Source organism: Clupea harengus, unplaced genomic scaffold, assembly GCF_900700415.2.
Source record: "Clupea harengus unplaced genomic scaffold, Ch_v2.0.2, whole genome shotgun sequence".
NCBI lineage: Eukaryota > Metazoa > Chordata > Actinopteri > Clupeiformes > Clupeidae > Clupea > Clupea harengus.
Genome location: NW_024879573.1, coordinates 1 through 12,126, shown reverse-complemented (window position 1 = coordinate 12,126; position 12,126 = coordinate 1). Strand labels below are relative to the sequence as shown.

Sequence of the window (12,126 nt, the reverse complement as noted above, 5' to 3'; positions counted from 1 at the left end):
CTGTGGTTATTTTGACATTAGTTAAGTTATTGAGAGATACTGAGAAATCGCGTGGAGCTAAGCATCCATGCGGCTGCATCCATGCTAGCATCCTAGCTCCACAAAGCCACCGTAAACACAAAGCCACCGTATACAGTCACAGGTATCATAATCCATAAATTAGCCGCATCGTTGTTTAAGCCGCGAGGTTCAAAGCGTGGGAAAAAAGTAGCGGCTTATAGTCCGGAAAATACGGTAGTCTTTTCTGCACCCCAGTGACCCGCCTGGTCATGGTACAGTTTCCAGATGTGGACTCGCTCACCTGCTGGGGCGACCATTTGGGTTCGTAGATCCACTTCCTTGGGGTCCTGAAACGTCCGGCACAGCACACCGTCTTTGCACCTCAACCAATCCCATTGTCGCAGTATTTCTAGGACCTCTTTGGACTCCGCTTGTCGTTCCAGTCTGTTAGGGTGTTGGCCTCTCTGGAGGAAGTGTAGCACTCTCCTCAGCGTGGGGTCACTTTCTTGTAGGCTCTTCCACTGAGCCCATGTTCTGTCAGGCTGGAGTGGGGTACCCTGTTCCATTGTAGTCCCCTGGTCATCAGGCTCCTTGGTTCTCCAGCCCACCCCCACACACAGGGCAGTCACTGTTGACGGCTGAACCTCCCGGAAGCCTGGTATCTCCAGTCCCTCTCGCTCTTCCCTCTGGTCTGGGACTGCTGTCTCTGGGGGGAAGCGGGACAATGCATCTGCACTCTGGTTATTACGTCCTGGCCGATACTTAATCTCAAACTGAAAGCCGGCAAGGCGGGCCGCCCATCTCTGTTCATGACTACCCAATTTAGCAGAGTTGAGATGCACAAGCGGGTTATTGTCTGTGTATACTACAAAGGGTGCCGGCGTTAGGTACTCTGCAAACTTTTCTGTGATGGCCCACTTCAATGCGAGGAATTCTAATTTAAAAGAACTGTAGTTACTGTCATTTCTTTCAGTTGGATGCAGGCTCCGGCTAGCAAAAGCGATGACTCGCTCCTTACCCCCCTGCACCTGGGCGAGCACTGCCCCCAGGCCTCTGTTGCTGGCATCTGTATAGAGTACAAAAGGCAGTGTGAAATCAGCAAATGCTAAAATGGGGGAAGTGGTTAAGGCCTCCTTTAGGGTAGCAAAAGCTACATCACATGTGTGGTTCCAGCCAGTGAGGGCATGAGAAGGCCTCTTTTACTACTCTGTGTTGGACCTAGCCCTGTTAGCAGTTCATGTAAGGGGCTGGCAATCTTGGCAAAGTCTTTAACAAAGCGGCGGTAGTAGCCCGCTAAGCCTAGAAATGAGCGCAGTTCTTTTACCGTCATGGGGGTCGGCCAGCCCTGCACACACTTCACCTTGTCAGGATCTGGAGACACCCCTTTGTTTGACACCCGATGGCCCAAGTACTGGACTTCCTGTCGCAGCAGGCAACACTTGCTAGGTTTCAATTTGAGTCCATGGCTAGTTAGTCTGCTGAAGATAACATCCAAGTGGGTTAGATGCGTGTCAAAGTCAGGGGAAAACACAATAATGTCATCTAGATGAATCAGCAGAGACTCTTGGTTTTGATCTCCTAGACAGGTTTGCATAAGCCTCTGAAATGTAGACGGAGCATTACAGAGACCAAACGCCATCCTATCAAATTCATATAGTCCCATTGGAGTAGTAAATGCTGTCTTCTCCCTATCTTTTGGAGCCATCTGGACTTGCCAGTATCCTGAGTGCAAGTCTAGAGTACTGAAAAACTTAGCATTGGTCAGGCTGGCAAGGGATTCTTCGATGCGAGGGAGGGGATACGCATCTTTGTGTGTCAATAGATTTAACTTGCGGTAATCCACACAAAATCTCAGAGTCCCATCTTTCTTCCTAACTAACACAATGGGAGATGCCCATGGGCTGGTACTTGGTCTGACAATCTTTGAATCAATCATACCTTGAATGAGGGTTTTCACTTCCTGGTACAGGTGGCGAGGCACATGACTGTGGCGTCCTCTCACAGGTGCGGCGTCTCCTGTCGGGATCACATGCTGTATGGTGCTCGTCTTCCCATAGTCCTCGTCATGACAAGAGAACACAGCCTGATGCTTGTGTAACAGTTCCTGTAATTTCAGTCTTTGGGCTGGGGAGATATCAATGTTGTTAACATCCACTAGGGCGGGCCGGTCCTTTAGGTCTTGTTTTACTTGCGTTAAGCTAACCTGTACCACCTGTTCCCCCACTCTGGACATACTCACATCCGTGTCTTGTACAATGTCTGCTGGTTCCACTACAAATGCCTTAGCCAGCTTCTGGTGGCGTCGTAGGTAGACCGGGGTGCTGCTTATGTTTCTCACTCTGATGGGTAACCTTCCCTGCTTGACCGTTGATACTGCTCGAGCGGTGAGCACATCAGACTCCCCAAAGGGCTCCACTAGGCACTGGTAATCCCGTTTCTGAATGCCAGCCTTGGTACGGCCCCACACCAGGACTTCACTGTGTCCTGGAATTTCCAGAGGGTAACGGTTAATAGTGCGTACATACCCTGTAAACCCATCGCTGGCTGCAAATCTGGCCTCCTTTGCACATACTCTCATGGCATTGCGCCACGACTGCTGTTGAAAGCATTCACTGGACAAAGAGGGCACAGTCAGATTGTCTTTGGTCAGTGTATCCCAGCAATGCTTAATTATGTTGGTTCCCACTAGACCATTTGTATTAGCCAAGCAATGATCTTTAACCACTACAACGCCACAGCCAGGGAAGAGCACATCACCCACCTTCACGTCCAACAGTACATACCCCAGGTACGGAATCGCAAGGCCGTTTGCTGCTTGTAGTGCCAACCATGCTGAAGGGTCTTCAAGTAGTGCCCCCTGCTGGCCAAAATGTTCCTGGAAAAAACTCTCCCTCATCAATGTTACTTGTGATCCCGTGTCTAAGAGACAGTGGATAGGCACCCCATTAAATTGCAGTGCAACCACAGGGACCCCTCCGACTAATTTGTCCACTGAATCTTTATTTGGGCCGTTGTTGTTCCCACTACCCACTGTCTGGCCCGCCACAGTGGTGCTAACTAGTTTAAAGGAGCCGGTCCAGACGGATTGGATACTCTACAGTAACGGGCAGTATGTCCTGATTGTGCACAGTTGTTGCATATTGGCCTACCTTGCTCGTCATACTGATTGGCTGCTGGATGCCATGGGGCCCTGCGGTCAGGTGTATGATGATTCCGTCCCTGCGTCGATGTTTGTTGCGCCCTTCTTGGCGAGGCCTGTTGGAGCTCTGTTCGAATTTCACTTATCAAGCATTGAGACAGTTCTTTAAATTTACTTGCTATCTGATCATTCATTTCCTCTTTTATTTGTCTTTTCATTTGTTCTAGGTCGCTGTTAAGTGAGGAAGAATGCCCCCTAGTGGCGAAACACTGTACTTGATCCTGTTTTGCCCCATATGCGCGTTCACGTACTAACATTTCCGTTTTTTACTTGTTCGAATGTTACGTCATCATTTAGGAGGACTTTACTTCTAAACTCACCCCGCATGGCTGGATCTCTTAGGCCATCGATGAGAACATCACGGAGCAGGACATCCTCGTCTCTTAGTCCTCGAGCATCTCTCCTTTTCAGCCTGGCAAAGTGTTGTTGAATCCGGAGAGCAAAGCTATCAATGTCTTCTTGAGGCTCTTGGGTGATATTAAAAACTGGGCGCGCAGGACCGAGGCAGAAGCTTGATCTCCGTATAGCTCTTCAAATTTTTTAAATATCAATTCAGCTGTCTTTCTTCTCTCTTGGGGTAGAATTAGAATTGGTCTTTTTGCAGTCCCTTCCAAGCAGCTAAGTGTAAAGTCAGCCCTGAATTCGACCGGAATCTTTTGGAGATTAAATAGTGTGTTTAACTGTCTCTTCCATTCTCCAAGACTACAGTCTGAATCTTTGCCTCGAAACTTGGATATAATCATGCTTCCCGTGTATATTGGCATCATTCTGGGGCTTGTTGAACTACCTGGCTCAGTCATAATTTCTCTTGCACGACCCTGATTGTTTCTTTACGTCCTGCCGACTACGCCAGTTGCAGGGGCGTAGCTATAGGGGGTGCAGCAGGTGCGGCTGCACCTGGGCCCGTGAGGTGTCGGGGCCCGAAGCCGAGCCCAAAGATATACACGCGTAACTTAACGGGCCCCCTATCAGGGAAAGTTGCAAAGCGGGCCCACCCTCGATACATGTACAGCGTCAAATCGTCTCGGGTCTGCTTTTGTTCAAATGCGCGCTATTTTAAAAACGATAGTAGTGTCAAATGCTATATATACACCTGAAAGGGCAAACTTATCTCAGTCATGGTTGTGATTATTTTTTGGGAAAAGTAGCAATTTATAACAAAATCATATGCTTATCCTACATACACTATAGAAACTATCAAAAAACTATTCAATGAATTAATACGTTCCTAATTTCTTTGGTATTTTTGTGATTAGCAATGATGATTGCTGGGTAATATGTATGTTGTTGTCCAATGTCAAGTCTCTATTTGATCATGTGACAATACAATACGCTATAGTTAAACCAATTCTGATAACTTAGGTCTGAAGGACTGATAACCTAGCTCATTGAGCACTGCACAGCACAACTTTACTCGTAGCAATGCCTTTTAAGCACAAGAGTGGAAGTAGAAAAGGGCAAGAGAAAAAGAACAGGAGGAGAAGGCGGCAAAGCTGCCTAAATTAGATTATTTTGGCTTTTGAATTGCCGTCAACTAGTCGCCAGCCCACGGAGTCAGCAGTGCAGCAGTTTCAGCTGGGATCAGAATCGCTGTTTCTGCCCTCAGTGGTGTGTCAGCAACCATGCAACAGTTAACAATTGTTACGGTAAGAAATGTTCCTGCTGAGAGTCAAACAAGACTTAGTTCATTGTGTACACACCAATCACTTCTGAAATATGTAAGGTTGATTAATTAAACACTATTTATATCGATAACAAACACCTTTAATTAACGTTTTTTTTAGACGCGGTTGTGGAAGTAGGGAACGCTACGATTTTTTTTTTTAGCGTTCACTAGGGGGGCCCGTCATAATATCTTGCACCTGGGCCCGTCGTTACTACGTTACGCCACTGGCCAGTTGTAACACACCCTAAAAGGGAGGTTGAGGCTCAGACGCAAAGCTCAGAATACGTGCAAGAGAAATCAGAACACCGTTCTTAATAATAAAAGAGATTCATTTAGCGACTCCAGGGAATTGATAATAAATATAAAACATTAAAATGCGCTTCCTAAAAGTAGTGCCAGCACTCAAAGTTCAAATGTCTGTCTGGGTGTCCAGGTAGGTTCGTATGGTTTCAGCACCGTGCGCGTCAGTCTCGTTCTCCCGGGGCACGGCCAAGCCAGACGCTCTTCTGGTTCTCTGATTCTCATTCACACACACGACACAGCTTGGACAGGGTCAATGGCCGGCAGTTCGCAAGCAAACTCTCCTCTGGTCCAACCTTAATACATGGACACAGCGTCAGACAATACTCTATTACGATTAAAATGAAACCCAGCGAAAGTATAGAGCCCACACCCAAAGAATATCGCGATCACCAACCTTAATACATTTACATTTACATTTACATTTAGTCCATTTAGCAGACGCTTTTGTCCAAAGCGACGTACAAGGGAGAGAACAGTCAAGCTAAGAGCAATAAAAAAGCATGGTGTAACAATAAATACTACTTTACATGAGAATTAGAAAAACAACAACCTAGAAAAGAGGAAAAAAGAAGTGCAGGAATGTAACTGCTGAAGTGCAAGTTAAGCGCTAGTCAGGGTGCCAGTTAGGAGGGGAGGTGCTCTCTGAAGAGTTGGGTCTTCAAAAGCTTCTTGAAGGTAGAGAGGGACGCCCCTGCTCTGGTAGTACTAGGCAGTTCGTTCCACCAACGTGGAACTATAAATGAAAATAGTCTGGATTGCCGTGCTTGCACGGACGGCAGTGCCAAAACGACGCTCACTAAGACGAGCGCAGCGTCCTGGGTGTAACATTTGCCCTTACAAGAGCATTTAGGTAGGTGGGAGCAGAACCAGTAAGCACTCTGTAGGCAAGCATAAGTGACTTGAACTTTAATGCGAGCAGCTACTGGCAGCCAGTGGAGCTCGATGAGTAGCGGGGTGACGTGTGCCCTTTTCGGTTGGTTGAAACACCAGACGCCGCCGCCGGCGTTCTGGATCATCTGTAGTGGTTTCAACCACGCAAGCCGGCAGGGCCCGTTAGGAGGGCGTTGCAGTAGTCAAGGCGGGAGCTCACCAAGGTTTGCACCAGCAGCTGGGTGCATACTGGGTTAGGTACGGCCTGATTTTGCGGATGTTGTATAGCGCAAAGCGGTCACGACCTGGAGACAGAGGCGATGTGGGCCGTGAAGGTCAGTTGGTCATCAATAATGACCCCGAGGTTTCTTGCTGTTTTGGATGGAGCAAGAGATAAAGAGTCAGTATATATGGAATATAGTATATTATTCAATACATGAACACAGCGTCAGACAATACTGTCATTAGCTTGTGGACACGGGTATAAATAGGAACATTGTGATGGAAACACCTAAGGAGGGGAGTGGCATAATGCTAGGCACCTGTGCTTAATTAGTGATCATGCTACACACGTGCGGTAGAAAAAGGTTCGTGCTCAGTGCTCATTTAAAGTGTGCCAATCACCACTACACTCATGTGAAACACACCACTCAGAACACACGTGAATCACTGCAAACCACCCTCAGGCCCAAAACACCATGTTACACGTGGGTGTAACTTAGAGTATTAGGTGCCACTTAGTCTGCATTTGTACAAGGCATGTTTAGACCAGAAGTGGATAATAAGGGACGAACTGTGCTTCTTCCGACCTTGTGCAAAACTTCCATCCTTGCCTCGGACGTGAGAAATCCAACACGTGGTTATCCCTGCTGAACGCTCAACTTCTGTCTATATAAACCTTGTGCGATGTGTTCTATCATTGCTTCACTTTCAGCCTTGTGCTGGGAGTGAGCCCCCGATTGCAATTGTTGTTTGTCTAATAAATATACTTATATGCAGCTCCGGAGTCCTGAGGTAACAAGGGTGGTTGGATACTTACCCCCTAGTCAGGATGGAATGAACCATCCCAGCTAGAGCCAGAGAAATGGTCTCATCTTGGGGCAGATCTTCATGTCAACTCCGGGGTTGGAGAAGAGCTGAGACTGGTGGAAAGAGATGACCAGCACCTCTGCACCATGCCAAGCCAGCTGGAACAGGAGGGTTCCAGAGAGCAGGGCAGCCATGGTCAGACAACCAGCCTCCCAGTCCTCTCCTGCTGGCTTTGCCTTCTCCGATAGCCCCTCCGTTGGCACGCTAGGTATCCAGGCTACCGAGATCCGGCGGGTTGGACCCCAAGCAAGAGCGGCGTGGCCTAGACCCATGGTAGGAAGACACCCATGAGAGACACCAAGCTTCTACTCAAGCTGGATCTGCTAAACCAGACATCCATTGGAAGACCCTTTGGATAGCCTGGGTGAGGGGTAAACCAAGCGGGAAGGTCCCCAGATGCAAGAATCCGCACCTAAGACCAACAAGCTTCTACTTGGATTCCCTCGTGTTGGAATGTTTGCTTTGAAAAAAGCCAGTCAGTTCTAGGCAAGCAAGTCAAGCTCTCAGCCTCACATGGTATGCCATCTTCCATCAGTAGGAAACACCCTCCTGTTCTTGGCCATGTCGCTCCCAATAACAGAACGCGATGGTTCCTTGCTGGGAAACGGTCCTTTTTTGCAATACATTAAACCCTTCGTTTTTTCGAAAATCTATAAAACTATATTAGTTCAGATGAGGAGATCGAGAGCAATCCAATAGTGAAAACCTTGTGTTTTTCTGACTTATTAATCAAAAGTTTCAGACGTTTTTGTGTCAATAAGAAAAGAAGACAATGGTAGGGCCATGTGACACGTACGTTTAAAGTATTGTGGAGCACTCAGGGACGTAAATCTCAACTACTTCACACATTTTATTTAATGTTTGGAGTGTCCTGAACATATTCCACCCCCTTTCATTGAGACACAATCTTTAGTTTCATCAGCAAAGTGTCATATGTATCACATGGCCCTGCCATTGAAGGTAATGCATTTTCGCCTGTGTGTAGGCCTATGTTTAAAGTATTGTGGAGCCTTCAGGGACGTAAATCTCAACTACTTCACACATTTTATTTAATGTTTGGAGTGTCCTGAACATATTCCACCCCCCTTTCATTGAGACACAATCTATAGTTTCATCAGCAAAGTTTGAAACGTGTCATATGGCCCTGCTATTGAAGATAATGCATTTTCGCCTGTGTGTAGGCCTATGTTTAAAGTATTGTGGAGCACTCAGGGACGTAAATCTCAACTACTTCACACATTTTATTTAATGTTTGGAGTGTCCTGAACATATTCCACCCCCTTTCATTGAGACACAATCTTTAGTTTCATCAGCAAAGTGTCATATGTATCACATGGCCCTGCCATTGAAGGTAATGCATTTTCGCCTGTGTGTAGGCCTATGTTTAAAGTATTGTGGAGCCTTCAGGGACGTAAATCTCAACTACTTCACACATTTTATTTAATGTTTGGAGTGTCCTGAACATATTCCACCCCCCTTTCATTGAGACACAATCTATAGTTTCATCAGCAAAGTTTGAAACGTGTCATATGGCCCTGCTATTGAAGATAATGCATTTTCGCCTGTGTGTAGGCCTATGTTTAAAGTATTGTGGAGCATTCAGGGACGTAAATCTCAACTACTTCAAACATTTTATTTAATGTTTGGAGTGTCCTGAACATATTCCACCCCCCTTTCATTGAGACACAATCTTTAGTTTTTTCAGCAAAGTGTGATACGTGTCACATGGCAATACCCTGGCATTGGAGATAATCCTTTTTCACCTGTGTGATCTGTGTGTCAAGTGTTTTTTCACAGAGAATTACCAGAATAATGACTGCTAAACATATTTTACCCTTTCTTTACAGTGTTCTGAACAAGTTCAACCAACTTTAATGAAGGCATAATCCTTTTATCAGCATATTGGGGTGTGTTTTACTTTTTCTTAATACAATATTGCCTGTTTAGTCAGTGTTCATTATATTAAACCAAGAAAACCATACTTTTGTAACATCAGTGAATCGTTAACCCATTTTGATGTTACTATGAAATTAATATCTCTGACAGTTTAAGAAAACACGGGGCTAATAAGGAACTTTTATTTTGAAAAATTGTAACCGGAAGTTGCTCTAGCTCATTTGCCTATAGTTGCTCACTGAACGCTGCTTTTAAAAGGTATCTGGGTGGTTTAGGATGTTGGGGCCAGTGGGGATTTATTAAGTGTCCCCTAGGGAGTGGTTTTAGTCTATTTTCGAAGGTCTAACGCCCCCTAGTGGTCAAATGTTTGAGGGTAAATTCTGAAGAGTCTGTAAAGGACAAAATTATGGGACTTAGTGTGTAAGTGTTCCCTGTGGCCCTCTATAGTATGTCATAGGTTTTTAGGTGGAGAGCGTCCCCTTGTGAAAAGTCAGAGTCAGGGTTATGGTCAGGACTGGGGTTGTGGTCAGGAATAACGCCAGAGTCAAGGTTATGGTCAGGACTGGGGTTTTGGTCAGGATTGGGGTTGTGGTCAGGAACGAAGTCAGAGTCAAAGTTATGGTCAGGACTGGGGTTTTGGTCAGGGCTGGGGTTGTGGTCAGGAATGAAGTCAGAGTCAGGGTTATGGTCAGGGCTGGGGTTTTGGTCAGTGGTAAAGTCAGAGTCAGGGTTATGGTCAGGACTGGGGTTGTGGTCAGGAATGAAGTCAGAGTGAAGGTTATGGTCAGGACTGGGGTTTTGGTCAGGATTGGGGTTGTGGTCAGGAACGAAGCCAGAGTCAGAGTTATGGTCAGGGCTGGGGTTATGGTCAGGAATGAAGTCAAAGTCAAGGTTATGGTCAGGGCTGGGGTGTGGTCAGGTATGAAGTCAGAGTCAAGGTTATGGTCAGGACTGGGGTTTTGGTCAGGGCTGGGGTTGTGGTCAGGAATGAAGTCAGGGTTATGGTCAGGGCTGGTGTTGTGGTCAGTGGTAAAGTCAGAGTCAGGGTTATGGTCAGGACTGGGGTTGTGGTCAGGAGAGAGGGAGAGGGTTTTGGTCAGGATTGGGGTTACGGGCAGTGGTAAAGTCAGAGTCAGGGTTGTGGTCAGGGATTAAAAGTCAAGGTCAGAGTTATGGTAAGGACTAGGGTTGTGAACAGTGGTTAGGGTTATGGTTAGTATGGCTTAGTGGTCAAATGTTTGGGGTTTATTTATAGAGAGTTTTTAGGAGCTCTAAATCAATGTTTTGTCTCATGCTCAAAGGATATCCATCTACCATTGTTTTTGATTTACTTTAGTGGTTTTGATTGGGGAAACTCAGAGTTTGGGAGGTTCCGGGCAGACGCCCTTATGAGACCATCCCAGTTCATCATGGTCCCCTTTTAAAACCAAAAATATTTTTTTATTATTTTTTATGTTTTATTTTTTGTATATTTTTTATTTTATTTGTCATTTTTTTTAATTATTTTTTTATAGGTTTTTTCAGAGAACTAAGGTGAGGTTTAGAACTGGGGTAAGGTTAGGGTGAGAACCGAGAACAGGTTCAGAACCAGGTTCAGAACCAGGGTTAGGTCAGAGTTTCTGGGTAAGTACCCTTGTGAAAAAAAACATCTCTTTACTCCTCGTTCAGTCCCATAGGATGCCACGTGTTCAATTTTGCCATCCATTGTCTTTCAGCGGTGGTTCTTTCTTTGAGTGTCCACAGTCCATTACTTTGGAGGCCCATGACTCGCAGGGAGGACAGGCCATGAAGCAAGAAGTGACTAATTATGTGTATATGTGTTTCTTTATGGTGTTTTAGGTTATGTATATGTTAATATAGTCTGGTTTTTATTGAATTCTTTGTTTGTCCAACATATTGTTTGGAGCATTTAGTACATGTTATTAAATAAATGCAATTAGTAGTTTGGAGGGTTAGTGTTGGTCTGATTTGAAAAATGCGTTTTGTGTTATAGTTTTTGACCCATAATTTTGGTTGAAAAGTCTTATCTTCCCTATGTTTATTCTTGATTTGGTTTAAAGGGGCTAATTTGCTCCTTACCAAAAGATCCCTCAAATTTGTGTTCCTTCTATGTGCGGAAATCAGCGTGTGGTGTTGTAAATAGGGGGTGCCAGAAAGAAACGTATTGAAATTTGCTTTTGTCATGGAATGTAATTGTAAACCGGGCTCTGAAAAGGTTGAGACCAACGGAATTATATTTGGTTTTTCATTCAGTTTTATTTTTTTTGTTAGGAAATGTTTATGACACATTTGAAGGAAAGATCTTGAATATCCCCTGTTCCTGAGGGCAGAAAATAATGTCTTGGTTGCCTTAATAAATTATTTTTGTCAGAACAAATTCTATGGAATCTTAGAAGTTGGGATTTGACAATCCCTTTGAAGGTGTGTTTGGGGTGGTAGCTGGTTTTATACAATAAAGAGTGGGTGTCCGTGTCCTTAAAATACATTTTAAAATCTAACTGGCCTGTTTCTAAGAATTTTGAACCTTTGTAAGTCACTGTGTCAAGGAAATTGACCTCTATGTTATTTATTTCATATTTGATTTTGATGGATCTGGACTGCGTGTTCAGATGATTGGCAAATTCCAAGAACTGCTTCCTTGTGTGGTCCCAAACACCCCATACATCATCCAAGAAGCGGTAGTAATGGAGAGGTTTCAGAGGAGCTGTTTGTAGTGCTGATTCCTCCCAATCGGCCATGAATATGTTTGTGTAGGATGGTGCAAACTTCTTACCCATGGCTGTCCCCTTGATTTGTAAATAGAATTGTGAATTGAATTCAAAGTCATTTCTATTTAAATTTATTTCTAATAGTTGGAGTAATTGCTTCTCCGGTCTCCTGGGGTCAGGGTATTTTAGGAACCATTTCCTTATGGCCTCCATACCCAATTTGGTTTCTATATTGGTGTAGAGGCTATCTACGTCCATAGTAAAAAGGAAGGCAGTTGGGGGGATTTTTAATTGGCCTACTTTTTTAATGAAGTCATAGGTGTCCTTCAGATAACTGGCGTGTTTTTGCGAAATGGGGTTGAGGAATTACTCAATATATTCTGCTGTGAATAGGT

The 12,126-nt window shown here is 45.0% G+C and overlaps 1 protein-coding gene across 1 annotated transcript; it reads right to left on the bottom strand.

The window, feature by feature from the left end:
- Positions 1–215: 215 nt before the first annotated feature.
- On the bottom strand, positions 216–3,175 carry LOC122128976. Its single transcript, XM_042704021.1, has 4 exons — positions 3,150–3,175; positions 2,762–2,875; positions 1,939–2,484; positions 216–1,066 (listed from the first exon to the last, which is right to left on the bottom strand). Exons 2-4 carry the CDS (start codon positions 2,829–2,831, stop codon positions 216–218), a joined length of 1,467 nt encoding a protein of 488 aa, XP_042559955.1. The 5' UTR covers positions 2,832–2,875; positions 3,150–3,175.
- Between the last annotated feature and the right edge of the window lie 8,951 nt (positions 3,176–12,126).